Here is a 21,227-nt window from a genome sequence, read left to right as displayed (position 1 = left end):
TGATGAGCATTCATGTTCTGTCTGGAAAGTAGGAGAACTAGAATTCAAGACCAGTTAGTTTTCTGATTTAAAATTTAATGCCCTTTCTGAAAAATCTTTTTGCCTTCTTGTCTATCGATGCCAGCCAGTGGAGGCCTGGTTGGAACTGAGGCTGAAGAGGGGAGCACACATTGTTTGGACCAAACAAGGAGCAAACCCAACTGGAAGTGCTCACTGAGGACAGCCCTGAGCCCTGTGGCACCCAGAGAACCAGGGGTGGGGGGGATGACCTGACATCACTGCGTGTGGGAGCTCCCTGCGGTTGTCTGACCCAGCGCCACATCTCTGTAATAGCAATAACCATATAATGACAGCTCCCCAATCCATGTAGCCAGCCCATCACAGGCCAAATAGTCTCACCTCACGAGGTTGTTGTGAAGATGCAGTGAGGCATCGTGTCCCAAAGCCTTAGTAGAGCTTGTGGCAATAGGACGCATTCAACAAGGGGAGCTGCAGGGGCTCCACATGCGGGTCTCATCCTGACTTCGCAACAGTTTATCAAATGGTTAATACTATTGTCTCTATTTTACCAATGAGGCACTCAGGCTTACTGGGATAAAGGAACTTGGCGATGGTCAAAAAACTGGCAATCAGTGGAAATCAGGACTTAAACTAGATCATGTCTGCATCCAAAGCCCGTGCTTTTAAGCAGTAGGATATACTGGCTCATGGTGTGATAGTGGAACCTGGAACTGTGCTGAACAGTCCCAGTTTAGTGTTGCCAGAATTTGCCCTTTTCCGTGGGCCATGGGCACAGCCAGAGGGCAGCAGGTGCTGTATTGCGCCAAAGGGGGTCTGACTCCACACTCACTCTTCATTGCCCGGAGCCACTGAGCCTGCAGACTGCCAGCTCAGGAGGAAGCAACTGGAGTGCGTTTCATAGCAGGGACCTGAGAGTTCCTTAATCATCAAGGTCAGTGGACCGTGTGTGTTGCGGTTTAATTTGGTTAAACTTTGCTCTGGAATGCTTCAAAAGAAATTTTATAGGAAAATCCAGTGTAAAGTCAAGAAAAGTGGAACCATCCTATTAAAAGTGAGTGGGAGGTGCTGAGCCTCACCTTCTCTAGGGAGCCCTGACATGCATACTTCTTGATTCAAAAAGTGTGGCCATGCAGTTGGGGACTGAAGGGCTATGTCATCGACGTGTGGATAGAGACAGTACGAGTAGTGGGAAGTGCATGGGGCTCTGAAGTCAGAAAGTCCTGGGTTCTTATCTCATCTCTGCCCTTTCTGAAGAGTGTGACTTGGGCAAGGAAAATGACCTTTCTGTGCAAGCTTCCTTCTGTGTAAAATAGAGCTCTGATCCCAACTCAAAGTTGTTGGAGAAAAGTACAGTAATAGATAAAATGTCCTCAGATAGTAAATGATACACAGAAGCAGAGAAACAACTAGTATTATTAGATCAGCAATCTGGGTTTGTTTTGTTTCTGTGGTTTGTTTTATTTTGTTTTTGTGGAAGAAGGAAGAAAGTTTTGGGGGGTTAAAGAAAATATATCTTAAAACAAGCATATATAATCACAAAGGCTGAAAAACACATCCTTGCTTTCATTCAACATTCACCGTATGCCCAGAACTGTGTGGTTCTGAGCTCGAAAAGACAATATGACTAGTGCCTACCCTGGAGGAGCTTACAGTCCCTTTTATGTACAATCACAGACACAGGAGAAATTTCCAAACTCTTCCCAGGGTGGCAAATTACGACAGTGCAGCAGCCTGGAGTCCTGTCTTGGTTCTTATTACAGCAGGAAAACACCAGCAGCTTCTCATAATGGTCCAGCTTTGCTAAGGTCTCAACAGCTCAAGCCTGTACCTTTCCTAGATGTAGTCATTATCAACCTCAGCCTTTATTTTGCCAAGATACTGATGTGACAGGATGACTTGAAAAGCCTTTCTTCTTTCCCACAAGTTTCTCTTCTATCCCAACCTACTCTCTGGAAAGAAATATGAAGATCAGAATGCAACGATTTAAAATGACACTCTCCTCAGGAGTTCAGACATCAGCTTTCTTAGTTCTGTGTTGAAATTTGTAATGAAAACAAGCCTAGAGGGAAACAAGTGTTCCTATAGCATCTGGATACATAATAAGGCCGGGATTATTATCTCTTGAAGAAAACAGGCCCAGTCATTGTGGTAGAGGAGGACAACCAGCCCAGATGAAGGAACCCACAGTCTAACTCATCTTGCCCCATCTGGCTGAAGGCAAAATGTGAACAGGAGCAAGACCTGGGGAAACACTATGATCAAGAAGGCAGATGGCAACTCAATGATAAGAAAGAGGCAAGTGTGGCATCTTGGCAAAGTTACTTAATGTCTTGAACATGAGATGAGAAACCAAATATTAAATTATTAATAATAACTTATTCTAAAATTATTTCACATCAATTAAATTATCCACAAATGTTTATCAAGTAACTTTTAAAGGATGTAAGTATCTATTGCTGCATAACAAATTACTCCAAAATAACAAACACACTCTCACACCGTTTCTGAGGATCAGGAGTCTGGATGATGCTTTGCTGGGTCTTGTTCTCTCATGAAGTTATAGTCAAGCTGTCAGCCAGGGCTTCAAACATCTGAAAACTTGATTGGGGCTGAAGGATTCACTTCCAAGCTCAATGATTGGACCATTGTCTGGAGGTCTTAGGTCTTCACCATGTGGGCCTCCCTGTGAAGCTGCTCATGACACAGCAACCGACTTCCCTCAGAGCAAGTAATCTGAGAAAGGAAGAAATAAATGCCCGAGCTAGAAGCCTCAATGTCTTCAGTAATTTAATGTCAGAAAAGACATAACATTATTCTGCCATTGTCTATTGGTCCTGCAGACCAAACCTAGTACACTGACAGAGCAGACAACACAAGGATGTGAATTTCAGGAAGTGGGGATCCTGGGGAGGCCATCTGGGAGGCTGGCAGCCACAGGAGATAGAATCTTCCATCCCTTTGCCCTGAAGCCCTGAAGCAATGAACCAGACCGTTGCCCTCCCAACTCAGCCACTGTAGAATTCCAAGACTTTATTTATGTGAACAAAGAAATTTTTCCACTGTCCTTCATCCAACAATACGAGAAAGGTAAAGATTTTAAATGAGGTCTAGCGGCAATGCAATTATCCCTTCATTTATTGAGTGCTCACTTTGTGTCAAGCAATGTACAGACTTTACACAGGTTATCACTGGGCTCTGAACTACTTGAAAGCAGTGAGTTTGTTTTCCCAGAGGCAGAGGAAATGACTGGATTTTCTTTCCAGGTCCTTTCCAGACTAGAATAATTTTCCTTCTTCCTGAAAAACTTCTTACAGTATTTATTTTACTATAGGTCTGCTAGTGACTAATTCTATTCCTTTTTGTCTGAAAAGCCTTTGTTTGGCCTTAATGTTTAAAGAATAATTTTGTTGGATATACAGGTTTAACTTGGAATTATTTTTTCAGAATTTTAAAAAAGTTATTCCATTGTCTTCTGGCTTCCAGTTTCTTAGGAAAAGTCATGTTATTCATCTTTCTTCTTCTCTTACTTTTAAGATTTTATCTTGGTCTCTGAGGTCTTTGTCTTTCAGAATTTAGCAAAGAAAGCATAGGTGTGGTTTTCTTCTGATTCTTTCTTAGAGTTTGCAAGAATTACAGAACCAGTGGGCTTCCTCTATTTTGGAAAATTCTTGCTCATTATCTCTTCAGTGTTGCTTCAGCTCATTCTCTTTCCTATCATCCTTGGACTCCAATTACACAGGTTTTAGAGCTGTTTACTGCCTCCATTTGTCTTTTCGTTCTCTAATTTCTCTCTAAGTTTTAGTCATTTGGTCCTTGTAATGTTTTACTGAACTGTGAATGAAAAATTGTCAAGACTGAATAATGTTATCTTCCTCCTGAAAAACTTCACTCTTTCCTTTGCTAAGTAGATAGATTAGGGACTACCAACTTTCACCAATCAAGTATTAATTTGAAGTAGATTTTCTATTATGGAAAGAACCTATCATTTCTGGTTTGTCTCTTATTTCTGGAATTCCCAATAAGAGCCTGGGGTATTTATTGAAGATTTTTCTAACTGCTTGGTCCTAAATCCTCATCCTTGGCCTTTGGCATTTTGACACTAACAATATTTCATTCTGCTTTTCACAGTGTAGGTTGCTTAGTCTCCTGCCATAAGCAACTTCAGAATTTGGCAAATATTAGGGGTATAGAATCTGATGGAGTGTTTGGGATCAGTTCTCCAGCCCCTTCTATTCACCGATATTCTAACTCCTCAATTGTTTTCTTTTTTGTCTCATCAGGTCCACAAAACTATCAAAATCTCTGTGGTTTCTTTGACTCTTAGTAGATGTCCCCTGCCTGGGCCTTTTGTCTCAAATCCAAAATTGAAAAATGCCCTGAGATTTAAGTCACAAGAAGTCACCTGCTTTCTTGCATGATTCCTTCTTCTTTGGGACTTGGTCCCTTTAAGTCCTGGGTGCCTTAGCAATTCTCAATACCTTCAAACTTTTCTGGTCATTCTGCTGGGAGCTACTGTATTATAGTTAGAAGCAAAAATCTATAGTGTTATTTAAAATTTGAAGAGTTAGACCATTACTTTATTTTATTTTTATGAAGGGTAAGAATGGGAAATGCAGCTGAAGAGTTTAATCTGTTAGGTAATGGGAAGATTTTGAAGGCTTCAAAGCCCAAGGATGGCATGACTGGAGTTAATATATTTTGTGGAGTTTCTTGGCAGAAGTGCAGGGAGAATGGAAATGAGAGAAACAAAATGCAGAGACTACTTCTTGTCCTGGCTTAAGAAATGACTCAATCTTTCAAAATCCTGCATCTTGATCTGGAAAAATCAGGAGAAGCTATTCTCCCTGCAGCAATGAGCTTATGGGCAACATGCCCTAACAGAAGTGATAACAGATAGTTCAGGGGTACAAATAAGGACTTTGAAGCCAGATGAACTTGGCTTAAATACTGTCTCTACCACTAACTAAATTTGAATTTGGTAAAATCACAACTTTTCTGAACTTCATGTTTCTATCTACAAAATGGGAATACTAAACCCACATAGAGTTACTTCACAGATTAAGTGTATTTAGTATCATGGCTGAGCCAGGATTCAAACCCAAACAATCTGGCCCTGGATCCAAGTGTTTAAGTATTACAATACACTGCCTCTCTGAGAATCACAGATTGTGGTTGAAATTCCCCAAGTCAAATATTTCCAAAAGACAATAATTTCCATTGTGTAGGTCAATTTGAAGGCAGTTGGGATCCTTTCAGGGTCACCCAAGTCCTTCATTGTTCTGGCTGATAGTTTCAATCTGATCGGAAATCAGTAGTTCCAAAGCTAGACTCTTCCAGATTACAGGGAAGGGCTCTGCCCTGTAGACAGAAAACTGCAATGAACATTTCTGATAAAATGTTCTCACCTTCATTAGTATGATTAAAGGTTTCTCATACTCAGGATTCTGTCTCTACTTGTCCCAGGACTGAAATGTACCCAATGCCTTAAAACATTCCACAAGAGAATAAAATGGGCCCCATCTATTTACCAGCACAAGTCTTTCTCCCAACTCCCAGCTCTCCCACTGGGTTCTTCTTGGATCCCTTGCATTTTCCCAGTGCCAGACAACAATCTTCCTGTAAAGAAATAGACAAGTTGTTAACACAGTGTTCTACTCCTCTTTAACAAGAACAAAGCCCCTTGTAATTTGAGAAAACCAAAGACTAAACCACATACTCTCTGTTTTCTGTCCTCTGAAGCTTTGTTCATGCCATTCCTTTACAGGAATATCCTTTCCATAGACCCTGTCACCAGGTACCTTCACAATTATATTAACTAGTATTCTTCATTGTACAGTCAAGAGAAAACTCAGAAATCTAGAATAAGAACTATTGACTCCTGTAACTGGTAAGTCTAGTAGTAGGACAGCTTCAGGTATAGCTTGATCCAGGGGCCATGATGTCATCAGGGATCCAGCACCAGTTCCCTGAAATTTGTTTTCTGCCCTCTTCAGTGTACTGGCTAGTTCTGTGATTCACATAGTAGTGGTTCTGTGAGTCACATCCTCATGTCACATAATCTTAGGAAGAGATTTCTAAGTCCCAACCTTCCCAGAAAAAAGTCCTGAGACTCACTCTGCACCAGCTTAAGTCACAGAGATAACCTTCACCTAGGATATAGAATGCTCTGATTTGCTCACCATGGGTCAATGCGCTCCTTACTTGCAGTTGAAAAAAGAGCTAGTTTCTTCAGAACTACATGGATTCCCCACGGGAAATTGAGAACTACTAGAGAGAGAGAAGAGGGGGCTGTATACTTAGGCAGGACCAATAGGAATTCATTACATTAATAAAAACAGACATCCAAGAAATGAATTAAAATAAAGAAATATGGAAAACCAGGGTAAAAGACTGATGGCAAATACTTAACGCACTTAAGCTTATATCTACGATGAAACAGCTTTGAAATCTGGATTTTGATTTTGTCAAAAAGAATGAAAGTATTTCATCTTCAGGAATGAAAAAAAAAATACTAATCCAAATCAGTAAGTGGGGGAAGGGAAATACAAGGAGCAATATGCGTTAATTTTACATTTTTCAGATCAAGGAGTCAATCAGTCCTGTCTGAAATGGAAGCATGTACTTTTAAAAAGCTTAATTACCCCAATGTCAGTATTTTAGTACTTTATTTTCATGAACTTAAAGGTATCTTTTTAAAATTTATATTTTATATTAAAGAAATATTTATTTGAATTCAAAGATTCCTTCCATTTCTTTTTCTTCAAGTTGAAGTAAATCAAATTGGATGTTTTTTAATTGCTAAGTAGCATGTAAAATTCACATTTTTATGAAATTCTTTCTACGATGCACTTACCTATTCTCTTTCTTTGAATAGCTAATACATTAATATGGTTCAGATATAAAGTTTTGTAGTGAAAAGCCTTGCTTTCACCTATATCTTCCACCTCCCAATTCCCAGCCCTCCCTCCATCTATCTTTCTATTATTCTAAAAGCCTAGAATCATGGCCACCAAACGTGTGCATTGGCTATTTTGAGTGGTGGGATTTGAGATATTTTTTAACTTTCTTACTATTTTTCTATATTTAGTTTTTTAAAAATAATAATCAGATATCATTTTTTAAGTTATTTTATTAACAATGAAAATAATTTCTTTTCACCAATGGCCAATTGAATCCCATTCTTCTGTGAAGGCTTTTCAGGTTGTCAGGACCAGAAATGACCTTTCTCTTCCGTGTCATCCTGTATCCCTGACACTGCGCTGCTCACATAACACACACATGCTCTCAGAGATCAACATTATTTGTGGATCTGTAATGTATTCCTACTGCAGGAACTCCCTGGGAGTCCAATCTGGGGCTCCACGATTAGCTTTCTGGGACCAATCAGACTGAAGAAACAGCTATAGCTCTTACAAGTTTTGAATTTCAAATTACACTCAATGCCCCAGGGAGCTGTTTATTTTTGCACTTTTGGCAAAATTCTACTTCCTGTTTCTAAGAAAGTCTACTCAAAGAAAAAGGGACTTTCCTGAGCTGTTTAAACCTCAGGGGATGCTTCCTTTAGCAGCTTAAGAGTTTCTGTGATAGAAATGTCATTGCTCAGGAGCTGGGTTCAAGTCCTAATTCTGCTACTTGGACAAATTATTTAATCACTGTCAGCCTCAGTTTCCTCATCCCAAGGCAAAGATGGTAATGATGATATTACCTACTTCATATAAGTATAATGAGATCATGCACAGTATTCAAACACTAAAGAAATATCAACTATCACTGTCATCAATGAGCCATACCTCCAGGGAGCAGCTTTACCGCATGGAGACACTGTTCTGAGATCCAAAAGGGCAGATTCTGTTGGAAATGACTACATATGGGCAGGAATGCAGGCTCTGCTACTTTTGTTTCCACTCCCCTCCCACCTCCACAGTCCTACAGACCCACCAGAGATGAATGCATGTTTCCTTTAACTTCCCAACCCTGGGAATTAAAAAATTTTAATCAATTTTGGACCAGATTCAAACTTGCTTTCATAAATTCCTGGAACTTTCTCTTTGGAACAATCTCAGAGATGGTCTAGTCCAACCTGTCAATTTACAAATGAAGAAACCAAAGTAAGAGAGTCTCAGAAACCTTAAGGGTCAGCTAGTGGAGGAGTCACGACGGAACCTAGGTTCTGTCTTCCTGCATTTCCCTGTTACTGGTCGCACTGCAGGGCAATACCCTGGTTGTTGGCTGTCTCCCCCTTAAAGCATGAGCTCCAACTTAGAACTCCTGTGAGTTCATGAGGAAATTGAGGTTTAAAGAGGTTAAATTACTTGATCAAAGTCATCCAGATTTTAAGTGAAGGTATGAGATTTGGAACTGGGATTGCTCCAGCTCAAAAGCTTGTGCTTTTTACTCTGTTAGCCTGTTTCCCAGTGACTTAAAGATACCTCGTTCCTAAAGAAAGAATGGGCGCCAATGGAGGCAGCATGGCGGAGTAGAACTGGGTGTCCAGCGGGCTCGCTAGCCTGCGGTGTGAACTTGGTCTAATCACTTGGCCTTGCCTATTGCCTGTCTTGTGCTCAGCACCGGGCACAGTGCCTCAGACCTTGCTTGTGATCAAAACACATTTGAAAACTGTTGAATATGTGAAGCACTTTTTTCCCACACCACATTGCTTCATCTTTCGCTTCTTGCTTTCCTTTTCACAGGGAACCTCAGCAGAAAGTCCAACATGGGCTCTGAATCCTGTGTATCCCCACCAAGTGAGATGTGTCCTCAGGTCAAACTTGAGAGATCACCTCTGTTTTCACAGCTTTGGTAGGGATCACTGACTCTGTTGAGTGTGAATACACTGTTTGTTTTCCCTCTTCTCTTTCTGTTTGCCATTGGAAAAGTCCATTAGTGCTGAGTGACATGACTAAACAGTCAAAGGGAGAACAGTTGATGTGTTAATAACTCTTAGGTAAATACCATTTGTTATTGTCACCACTGAGGCTTTCAGAGAGGTGGCACCATTCCTAGTCTGGGACTGTCTTCTCTTCAGCTCTTGGTCTTGCAGCGACCTGGAAAGACAGGTTCAGAGAGAGAAGGAGTCTGAAAGGGCCTGGTGAGCAAGAGGAGGGAAAGCAACAGCGACTCTGAAAGAGATACAGAGGTAAGAGAGAGGAGGGCAGGCGCGCGCACACACACGCGCGCGCGCGCACACACACACAATGAAGCAAAAGAGAGATGTCAGAATGCTGATGATTAATGCGACCTTTTGCTAGATTCCGTGCTCCCTCGTGCCTCTTCCTCAGCAGTGCCAGGGATCTCTGCATTTATGACTTCATAGCTGCTCTGACTTGGTACTTCTGGTTCCACATCTACTTTCCCACTAATGTCTAGGATGTGCAGTTTTTCCTCCTAGAGCCGGCTGGGTCCCAGAAGGGAGGTGATGTTGGCTGGATTCAAAGAATCAACATAAGAAGGTCACATGGCAGAAGGAAAAGAAGCTTCCCTGAGGATGTCTCCATGTTGGGGTTGGAAGACCACTGTGATTATGAGGAACCCATGGTCAGCAATGCTCACACTTGAGTGAAAGGATTCATAAACTGCAAAACTACCTTCTCCTGCTAGCTAAGGACAGAAAGGATCTTCTCCGCCTAGCTAAGACCTTGGGTTTGTTCATTAAGCACTCTGTACTCTTATAACAGGAATTTGCATCAAATGATCTTCCAGCTCTAAGCATCTCTGGGGCTCTGATTTTTGGGCAGACAAGACACCAACTCTTCTTTGAATCTTAGTTCCTCCCTGGCTAGGGATGATCAGGTATGACTCTAACACAGGGCAAAATGGCTTAAAGACCCCCATGTTGGCCAGCTGTCATTGTGTTCCCTAACTAGACACTCTAAATACCTCTCATTGAGTTGTCACAAATTTAGGATATGTGCTTAACTCATTTCATAGCATTTTCCAAGAGAGAAAAGAGAATATCATGATTAAGACCCCAACTCTGTACTCAGCCAAGCAGGGGTTCAGTTCTGGCACATTCCCGCAGGGTGATCTCAGGCAGTCCTCTGAGTCTCTTGTCCTCATATGTCAAATGGAAACCACAATAGAACCTGTCTCATAGGGGCTAAAGTGAGGATTAAAAGAAAAAAATAAATAAAAGCAAAGTACTTAGCACAGTGCTTTCATGTATAAACCCTCCATAAGTTATAGAATGTTCAAACATTGGAGTATGCCCACTTAATTCCCACAGCACCACTGGGAAGTTGGTATGTATCCTCACTTAAAAGATGAAGAAACTAAGGAATGAAGAAATAGTGACATCTCCACAGTATCCAGCCAGTTAAAGTTAAATCCAGAACCAGAAACAAACTGCCTGTTCTTTTCCCCAACATCATTATGAAGTCTCTGAACTGCGCTCTCAGGAGGCTAAGAAAAGAAGTAAGTGTAGGAGAGAAAGAATGTAAAAAGAGGAGAAAAAAAGGCTGAGGGTTTAATCTTTAAAGTACAGTTAAAAGAATGGGAAGAGTAGGACTAAACAATCAGCACTCAGAAAACAGAAAAAGAAAAACTGTTGTGGGGAAAAAAGGGAATAGATCTTTTCCAAAAGTAGAGAGGAAGGTCACCAGTGTCATAAATTTGAAAGTCAAAAGAAAGATCCTTCATTTATTCAACAAATATTTATGGAGTTGGGTACACATGTTAGGCACATTCTAGCTCACATAGAGCTAGGTCCCTGATCTCCTGGAGCTTACATGCTACAGAGAAAATAAATACTATATAAGTAAATCAATAAAGTAAGAACATAATTTCTGGTAGTGTAAGTTGTAAGAAGAAAACAAAATGAGGATAATACATTGTAAGTGATGGGGGAGGAGGGTGAGCCACTAAGTTGGTGTGATTAGAGAGAGGCAACTTCTTGAATTGAGACAAGAAGAAGCTAGCTCCATGAAGGTCAGAAGAGCATTTTAGGGAGAGGGAACAGTTTCTAAAGCAAAATCTCTGAGGCAGGGAAGTTTGACTGTGACCTTCAATAGGGCATTTTCAGTGACTTGGTGTGAACAGAGGCTAGATCATAACAGTTAATGTAAGAGAATTGACTTACAAGGAAATAGAAAGCCTACGGGTCAACTCCTTATTCAAAACGTTGGTCTTGAAAAAAAGGAACAAAACAATATGCGTGCCATTTGTAGCAGCTAATGAGCAATGCCAGCCATTCTTATTTTGGGACCTTTTGTTTCCCTTTCCATTTCAGTGACCTCCCCTCAATGCCAATATTCTCAACCAGAAAGCCACATCCTTGGACTTTCATATTAATGACTATAGGGTATTTGGGGGGTTAGAGATAAGAATAATCAAATCTTCCCACCCTAAGTCTCCACTGACAGCATCAAACTTGTTTGCACTTGCAGAGACTGTCACCATTCCAGCAAATACAGAGATACTTGCCTTGAAATCTTTATTTGTCTTGTTCTCTACAATTCAGGGTCACCTTTGGTTTCTAAGGCTCACTGGATCTTATTTCACTGTTGGTAGTTTTAGTTTTGCTCACTGTCCCTTCCACCCTTACTGCATCCTCCCAGTCAGATCCTAGGGCAGTTCTGTCCAAAAGAACTTTCTTTGATTATGGAAATAGTCTATATCTGCATTGTGCAATACAGCTAACACTAGCCATCTGTGGCTATTCACCACTTGGAATGTGGAGAGTGCAACCAAAGAACTAATTTTTTAATTTATGTAATTTTAATTAAATTCAACTTAAATTGCTAGTGCCTATAGTTTTGGACAAATAGTTCTAAAGAGGACTGTTCCTAGTTTCTAAAAGGAGCCACTTTGCAATTACTTTGTGATTACTGAGCAATGCATCAATGCAAATAAATAATGCCTAGGGCAGTGAGGGAATTTCTTCTCAATGAAAGACAAAGTGCAATATATTCAAAGTTGGGCAAAGTTGATGTGCATAAATATCAGCATACTAATTCGGCTGGAACAAGAAAATACTATTTCTTCTAAATCAGAGATGTAATATCTAATTTAAAAATCTCTAATCTAAAAGTCATCATTTCCCCAAGTGTCTAAAGGGTGCAGGTTTCATGAAGTCTTCTTTGATGAAAAAGATCCATTGTCAAATAAGTTTGAAAAATTAGGAACAATTTTTCCCTCTCACAGATTCACATCATCATAATAAAGGCTCTGAGAAGTCCTCCAGTAAATAACTCTGCAAAACATTGTTTAACTCAGTATTACTCCAACACTTTTCACGATGAAAGTGTGTTTATGGGGGTGGATGTAATATTAGCACCTCAACAAACTAGAGAAATATTAGAGTTAATATTATGAACTTGGGGAAAAGGGAAATATGGGTGAATAATACCAAATCTACCACTTATTACAAGCTGTATAACCTTGAGAAAGTCATTTAACCTTGCCGACCTTCATTTCCTTCATTTGAAAATTGGAGATAGTATCTGTATGTTTGAGGCTTGAATGAGGATTAAATGTAATAATGAATATAAAGAACATGTCACTGTTCCTGGGACCAGGTGAATCTTCCCCAGATGGTTAGCTGTTACTATATTATTATTTATGAGGTTAAGTGACTGAATGACCGAGACTTTCTGAGCCCCAAGAGAAATATGTTATGAACTGGTAGAGCTCACTTAACTGCCTTGAAATATTTTTAAGTATTATACTGGAAACCTGGATGTAGGAGTGTTCTTTTCTACCTCCCTTTGTGTATCCTTCACTAATGTACACTCAGCATTGAGTGCCTCTCTGAAATTCATTCTCAACACAACAGCCAGGAGGGTTCTTGTAAACCATAAGTGGGAGCATGTCACTCCTTTGTGGTTCCCCATTTCACTCAAAAGAAAAACTATAGCCTTCATAATGGTCCCCAGGTACACATGATCTGGCCTGTCTGTGCCTCTCTTACATAATGTCCTGCTATTGCTTATTCTACTCTGGCAAACAGACTTCCTTGCTGTTCCTTAGACATGTCAGGAACCTCAGGCTCTTTGCACTTGCCAGTCCCTCCAGTAAGGCATCAACCCCCAGTTATCCACATGGCTCCTTCCCTTACATTCTTCAGGTCTTTAATGAAGTGGTTCCTTCTGAACTCTGCCTAAGTTTGCAGTAGACTCTTACATACTCCTGCCTTCTTCACTCCTCTTCTTTGCTCTACATTTCTTTACTACATATCTGATATGCTATGTTTTATTTATCTGTTGGTTGATGTTTTGTCTGTTTTCATCCTGTAAAAAATTAACTTCATGAGAGCAGAGTTTTTGCCCCTTCCATTCTCTAGCATAACTCAGTGCCTAGGACAGTGCCTGGCACAGAGTAGATGCTCAATAAATGCTTATTGAGTACATATATGCAGGAACTGTTCATGTTTTGTGCTATAGACTAAGTGACTTTCCTCTAAGCCCAGTTTTGAATGACTAGTTGAAGCATGAAACACAGTTGCAGGCCGGTCTCTGTGGTTTTTATTAGTGTTTCCTGGGACCCATCAAACAAAAAAAAAACATATTTGAAAAAATATAATCTTTCTAAAACAGAAATACTTAGTTTGGATTTAACATAGTTTAAAGGGCAAGATTTCTGATTTTTTCAAAAACAGTGGCAGTAGGGTTGTTTCCCACAACTTTTCAGTCGAGAAGCCAAATGGGAAGAAAAGCAGAAATTATGCAGATGCTACTACAAGATTAATCCCAATTAAGCTAAATTTGTGAAGACATACATTTCAGTGGTTCATAAGGCACAGTCTCAACAGGTTCTTAGTAAGTGCTCTATCTCTTACTCCAGAACTGAAATCCTGAGAACCATCCTGAGGATAACTCAGCTCGGATGTTGTGATTGCTATGCTGATCTTTCTTTCACACAGTACGTATCCACCCAGTGGGTTCATATGGAGTATCTAATAAACACCATATAATCAGATAAGCTCCTTACACGTATGGTTCCATGCTGTACACATAGTATGTACTCAACAAATGCTTTTTTAACTATTGAAGACTAGTATAATTGCCTTTCCGTCTTACTACTTTAGCTTTTCCTGTATTTTATACATTTGAAACACAACACACTTGCAGAACTAAATCTGACATGTATGACTAGCCTTACCAAAAGATCCCTCAGTATTTTTCAAAAAGAAAAAAATATAGATACCAAACTGAACACTCTAAAACTTAGGCCTCTTTTACACTTAAATAGAAATTTACATCATATAAACACATTTATAATCTTCATTGGTTAAAACAGGTCATTACTGGCTTCTTGTACCAGATAAGTCTCACAGCTCCTAATAAGGCAACAAAATTCTCATTCCATGTATGTTGACTTGTGGAACCAAGCAACTTGTTTTGGTTTCATCTCAGCACAGGTAGGAAGGCAAAGGGGAGTGTCACAGTAAGATGTTCATCTCATCAGTAATATGTCCTTGACAGCTTGACCACTGTACTCTTATTCCAGTGAAGAAATGATTCACATCCCGATTATGGATATGGCCTCCTGATCCAAGGAGTCTTCCAGAAGACATTTATTCACCCACTCAGCAAATATTCATAAAGGATCTATCTCATGCTAGCTACTGGGAAAACAATATTGATGAGATACAGTCCCTGCCCTCATAGAGCTTACAGCCTAGCAAGGCAGGAACTTTGAGGAAGAAACAATGTGTTCAAAGGAAATCTCATTATCTAGGTCTTCCCTGCTCAGAAGTCAAGTTCAGGAATCTGTAGGTATATCTCTGGGAACCAGGGCCTTGCTTAAGTTTCATCAAGTCAAGTATCTAGGAGCCTTGGTTGACCTGAGTCTGATAAAATCTTAGCAAACCATTTTTTTGCCTCAGGTTCCCATGAAAATAATGATAACAGCCCAAGCCTTTAGTGTAAGGAGCAGTCAAGGGGACCAGTGTAGTGATCATGTGTACACCCAGGACAAACACGTATCTCAAGTAAGAAGTTGTGAGTCCCCAGAGGAAGGGGGCTTCACCTGTTGCTGACTTTCTCTGGGATTTTGCTTTCCCACACAACACTGTGGTAGGAAATATTCTGTTCATACACCAAGTTGGCATGGATTAATTATTTTGAGTTCTCCAAGTCATAAATAGCTCATAGAAAATACATCAAACTCAAGCCAATACAACAGAGAGAGATGCTAAGAACTTAATACTCCAGCCTATTTAAGCAGGAACCAGTTGTCAAGAAACTGTCACTTTCAACAAATAACACCATCTGCTAATTATCCACAGAACTGTTCCATTTGGTACTCCCCAGACTCACTACACAACAGGGATTGCTCTTCTTTGGAGAAGGTGAAGAGAGAGCCAAGGGCAATTTGGAGGAATGTGAGAAACAGATTTGGGGAACAGTGAAGTTAGAGAAGGATTTAGCCACCTTAAGATGATGAAGAGGCAAAGCCAGGGAAAGAACAGCAGAGTGAGAATTAGCAGCTATCTCTAATAACTTTACACAATTCAGACACACAAACATTCAAGCATTGACACCAGTTCAAATATCTGGATGTTTAATTTGTTCTGTGCAAAGTGTAGTCAAGTGCTGGGATGGCCTCACCATTCTATAGCCTTACTTGGAAAAGGTGTGCCTTTGATGCAAGGACATCTCAGATCTGTGCTGTTCATTGTTATTTCTCTTAGTTTCACCAGTAACTGTGACTTGACAACACTAAATAACACCTTTGTGGAGGTGACCAAGCCAGGCAGAAATAAAAATGGACTTGGTTGTACTTTCAGAAGGTCATCTCACTAAGCTGGTGCTATAAGGTCACCATCCATAACGGATCTTATTAGAATTAGGAAAAGTCTTAATTCTTCCTACTTCCAGTCTCCTGAATACATTGCAAAGACTTTGCAACCTTTGAGTATGACTCAATCACCTCCACTGGGTAAGATACTGGTAGGTGCTCCATTAATTGATGAAGAGTGCTCCTTACTGGTACATGTCCTCATCCCCATTTTATTGCTCAAGATAGAGAGGCAGGAGGAAGAGAAAGCCAAGGATACAGCGAGCCAAAAAGAAAAGCTGCAAAAGGAATCTGGAGGTTCAAACCCATTCTCAAAGTGTCTACAGGTTCATGTTCCTCCCAGATTGCAGAACCCAATAAGTCTCCAGGTACCCCGGGACAGGCTCATCATTGAAGAAGTCTCCAATTCCTTTCTGACAACAACTCCTGAGCTGAGCTTTCTGTTGTTCTCTTCCACCCTTCCTTCCTTTTCTTTCTTAAAAAAAAAAAAATGATTGCAAATCTGGACAATGCAGCATTCACTTTTGGGATGAGAGATTATCCAAAAAAGAAAAGATTATAAAAAGTAACATCAGCAAAGCTTTTCCCTAGAACACTGTCCTTCTCTCTCTCTCCCTGCCTTTCTCAACACACACACGCACTCTTCTCTCCATATTTCCTTCCGCAAAGTCATTTTTACTCTGCTTTGTAATCCCAGTGAAAATGTCTCCTGTTGCAGTTCTCACTACATTACTATGTTTGATTTATCTAATGTTGCCTGTCATCTGGGATTCTGGAAAGAAATCCCTCTAGCTATTTCAACCCACTGTTCCTATCATTTTAAAAATTAAAAATAGATTGCTTTGATGTCTTGGTTTTGCTTCATGCTATGGACTAAAAGACTTCATACATCTTTTTGTTCTGAGACTAAAACGCCATCTTCATCTTGACTGGCTACATCAGTGGTTCTCCATTAAAAGCAACGTTGCCCCGCAGGGGACATTTAGCAATGTCGGAAGACATTTTTGTTCGTCACAACCTGGGGAATGGGCATGCTATCTGCGTCTAGTCGGTAGAAGTCATGGCTACTGATGAACATCCTACATTGTACACAGCAGCCAAATAATGCACAACAAAGAACTACTCAGCCAAAAATGTGCACTGTGCTAATTGAGAAACTATGGATTATAGAAATACAAGAGCAAACTCATCACCACTTCCTGTTTCCCATTTATTTTTAAGCAATTGGCATAAAAATAACCAAGGCTGTACACTCTCATAAATAACTGGAAGTGAGCAGAGGAGGAAATTGAATTTTTGTTACCAGTCATCTGAGGGGGAGGGGGAAAGATAGCCTTGGCATCAGGTAAATCATTCCTGAATTTGTATAAAACCCCCCACCATCATTCTTCTTGCTGATTTAAATATTGCAAGTCAGGAGATAATGCAGTGATTACAGTCCACCTGGATTTTGGAAGTCTTCATTCCCACCCACTGGTTCTTAAGGTCAGGCTAAACTTCCCAGCATCCTCTGGTTCATCCCGTCAATCTGAGATCCTGAGTTCCTCCTAGCAACCATGCTCATCTCTCTTGAGGAGGCCATGTGGATGCTTATGTGCAGAGGACACATCACCTTTTTCTAAATCATTTTGCATATAAAAACATTTAATGCCCTCTTATTTTTTTTCTTTCTCTCAGCAAGAAGCACAAACCCTGCTCTTGCAGCAGAAAAGAACTTCACAACAGAGGAAAAACAAATCACAACCACATACAGCATCATATTTCACAGAAAACTGTGTACGTTTGTTCCCCACATAGGACATACTTCAAAGTAACAAAATAATTTTATCAACTGTAGTGTTCTTTCTTCCCTTTAGAAGTAGATTATTTCTCCCATCATGGTACATAAATATCACAGGAAAGTAGTCTTTTAAATATTTACGTCCAGGAGTTCTTGATTTTTAATCATTTGGGGGCATGTTTTAGTTTGTGGTCAAAGCGTCGACAGCTTCAATTTTCATTTTCTCTCCATCCACGTGCATTCTTCCCAAATTTATATACCAGTCTTCGTCCATCCACACGTTCCAGAATTTCTCTCTTGTAGTAATACCTGTAACAGAAGATATGGCGTAAGGGGCTGTCAGACTAAGATGCCAGGGAAACAGCTGGTCCCTTGGCCTTGCCATGCGGGGGACTGGCAGCCCCTCACCTCATCGCTCGGCTGAGCTTCTCGTAGGTCATGCTACTATTGTTTTTCTTTTTCCCCCACAGCTGAGCCACAGCTTCTGATTTCAAGAACCTGAAGATGCCCTCTGAACGGTCTTCCCACTTGATTAACCCTGGGTTCTTGTCTGGGTTCAGAAGGATGTCTCGGATGAATTCCCATAAGTGTGTCCCTCGAGGATCTGAGGAGAAGTTAAAAAAAAAAGGAATTTATTAATGGATGAAGTCATCACAAAGAAGGGAAAGAAGAAGCACGGGGTTGGAACACCTTCTATCAAGTAGGAGAGACTGAATTCTCTGCTACCTGCCAGCAAAGCCAGATTACAGAATCACAAATAGTGGATATGACAAAAGAGGCATTTGAGAATGAACTGGCACAATTTTTTAGTCTATGAATCATGAAACAGACACAGAGAATTTAAGTGACTTGGCCAAGGTCACACAGTTAACTTGTGGCAAAGCCAGGACTGACAGATCTTAGACCTACTATGCCAGAGAAGTTTCTTCTAATCACTGTTGACAGATTGCTTGGGATTTATTTCAACTTGTTACTTCCCAAGAGTGCACATTTCAGCCACTTTTATTTATCACCTCAATCAAGTAAATCACCCCCACCCAGTAACAATGCTTCTGCCAAATACACATCACTAGGGCTCTAGAATTTTAACTCCTAGAATACACTGGGGCAGGGTCTTACAGGGTTGAGGGTCCAGTTTGAAAATAAAGCATCTACTTTAACGAGATTAGCAACCAAATTCGATTTTATCCCCACTAGACTTGTAACACAATACCATACCCACATCCCCAATTTGGCAGGTTGTGTTAATTCAGTTCTGTGGGATGATCTGAAATAGAAAATAGTAAAGATGTCCAATTCCCTATAGTTTCTAGATTATACCATCTTGATTTCTTTTTATGCTCCCACCAACTCCATGTCTCTGCTATTTCATATATTGTCATTTGTTTTTATCACTGAGGTAAATACAACTTCCAAACAACACTGTTGAGTCTTAAGAATAAACTGTCATTTCTTGGATCAACACCTTCACGAAGGTAGAAAGCCAACATTCAGCAAGAGAAAAATGTAGTGCATCTCGGTTGTTTCTTCCCATCTTCCTCTTCTTCCACCCTTTTCTCTGGAGGAAGAGAAATTGCTAAGCCTGTGTCTATAGGAAGTTCTTGTTCATTTGCTCTCTCCATTTAAGAACACATACAACAGCCCAAGAAAGAAGTATCCAGTGGGTCTCCACTTGGAGAAATAAGTGCAGAAGAGGTTACTTTGCCGGCAAGTACTGCCTCTATTTTCTCACCCTACCCAGTCTGTAGTGAAGAAACAGAGGCAGCAGGCAGAGGCAATATTTGTCTAAAATAAGTGGCCTTCAGTTATGCCCAACTTAAAGGGAAGGGCTAAGGGCTGTCTGAAAGCTCATCAACTTACTGTGCTTCTTGGTATGGGACTTGGCAGGGTGATCTTGTTCCTTTTTCACCTCAGGTGACTCTGCTAAAGGGAAAAAGGAGAGCTGCTTAATTTACCTGTCCCCTGCAATCATCCTTTTCATTCATTCATCCACTCAATAATATTTATTGAGCAGCTACTACATGCCTGGCACTGCTCATCTATGTGGTATATGACTCAAACAAAACAGAGATGAAAGGACTATAGAGAAAGACATTGCAGGGCAAGAAATGGGGATAGAAATAAGGAGATGGAAATAATTTACAATTTACTAAAAAGGTAGTGGTCACAGCAGACCTCTCTGATAAGGGGACCATAAGAATGTGAAGGATACAGTGATGCAGAGAGCTTGTGGAAAAGCCTTCTGTGAATGAGAATGGTAAGGTACAAAGGCCCAGAGGTTAGTGTGTGGTTTGTATGTCCACACAACAGAAGGAAGCCAGTGTGGTGGTGAGTAAGGGGCAGAGGGTAGGTAGGATATTGAGGTTCATATCATTAAGGCTGTTAGGAATCTTTTTTTTTTTTTTTTTGGATTTTAGCTTTTATTCTGAGAGGGAAGGCACTGAAGGACTTAGGTCATTGAAAGATTTGGGATTTTTTTGTTTTGTTCTGTTTTTTTTTATATAACACAAAAAAATGGTAAACATTTATAAAAAAGAAAAATGGCTCTTAAGCCAGAGGAGTGCCTTTTTTTGGCATGCAAAGTTACATTTTAATCAGCCTGACAAAGGGGCCATTGACTGATCTGAGCTTAGTACAGAGAGCCACCATGGACTATGGAAACACAGTTCGGCTTAACAAATGATTCATGATGGTGACCCTGTGACTGCCACCAGAGGAGATGACAGAGGCAGTTCTGTGAAATAAAACTTAAAAGAAGCCTAAATGATCCAGCAGTGTGTGTGTGTGTATCCGTCAGCGTGCACTTCCAACATTGGGAGAACCACGGCAGACCTTACCAAAAATTTCCATAATCAAAACTCTGCCAATTTTAAAACAGAGTAGTCTCTAAATGCAGGCCAACCCTGTTAAGAAGCTGGGCCAGTAAAACCCATCTCTTTTGTGTGCATTCCATCTGGGTTTCCTGACCTAGGGCCACGGACCCACGGATGGTGCAGCATTCAAGAGCATTTCAGACTGAAACTGCCATAAGAGGGGAGGGCCCCTAGCACTCATCTGATTGTCAAGAGTGGTCTATCATACAAAAACTTTTGGATAACCATTAATCCTAATCAAAATGGTCAAGAAGAATAGCTACTGTTCATTGAGCACTTACTGCATATGAGGTGCTATGCTACGCACTTTACACAATCACTTTATTTATCTCACACAACTATTATGCGCTATTATGATGGATGGTTCACAACTACGGAAGAGCTGAGACACAGAGAAATCAAATGACTTGTCTAAAGTCACACAGCCTGAAAGCAGAGCAGGGATGTAAACACAATTTGAACCAAAAGCTTTACTCACAACCACTAATCTATGCCATTTCCAAAGATGATGGCACATAACAGATTTCACAGAAGTCTTCTCTACCAAGAATCAGTTCTATAATGCTCTAGTCGGTAGGAATAAGCAATTCCAATCTGATGATTCCTTATTTCTCAGCATGCATGGACACATTCACTTATCTGATCACCCAGCTTGTCACAACCAAGCTCTCCCAGCAGTTTCTTTGAAAGCCATGGTGGATGGAGGCAAGGAATTTAGTAAGATCTGGCTATAAGAAAAATCATGTACTCTGGTTAAGAATTTCTCCCTTACCCTTGTCAGCAGGAGGACCTGCACCTGACTTGGGTTTCTCTGAAAT

General features: G+C 40.4%; 1 protein-coding gene and 1 long non-coding RNA gene across 5 annotated transcripts in view; both read right to left on the bottom strand.

Moving 5' to 3' along the window:
- Positions 1 to 1,481: 1,481 nt before the first annotated feature.
- LOC140844273 (uncharacterized) lies at positions 1,482 to 9,202 on the bottom strand. Its single transcript, XR_012122422.1, has 3 exons — positions 8,974 to 9,202; positions 5,550 to 5,637; positions 1,482 to 2,754 (listed from the first exon to the last, which is right to left on the bottom strand). It is a non-coding gene; the product is annotated as an uncharacterized lncRNA (long non-coding RNA).
- A 4,259-nt stretch (positions 9,203 to 13,461) lies between these two features.
- EHF (ETS homologous factor) overlaps positions 13,462 to 21,227 on the bottom strand; it is a 41,213-nt gene continuing 33,447 nt past the window's right edge. For 3 of the 4 annotated variants that reach the window (XM_017666702.3, XM_017666703.3, XM_037019871.2), the window contains 3 exons: positions 19,397 to 19,459; positions 17,945 to 18,140; positions 13,462 to 17,845 (listed from right to left, as the gene is read on the bottom strand). In XM_017666702.3, the coding sequence (XP_017522191.2) occupies positions 17,746 to 17,845; positions 17,945 to 18,140; positions 19,397 to 19,459 (359 nt within the window). In that variant the 3' untranslated portion in view covers positions 13,462 to 17,745. The remainder of the gene's footprint in view (positions 17,846 to 17,944; positions 18,141 to 19,396; positions 19,460 to 21,227) is intronic. The other variant, XM_017666704.3, reaches the window with a different exon arrangement.

Source organism: Manis javanica, chromosome 11 (assembly GCF_040802235.1).
Source record: "Manis javanica isolate MJ-LG chromosome 11, MJ_LKY, whole genome shotgun sequence".
NCBI lineage: Eukaryota > Metazoa > Chordata > Mammalia > Pholidota > Manidae > Manis > Manis javanica.
This window is presented reverse-complemented; position numbering and strand designations above follow the sequence as displayed.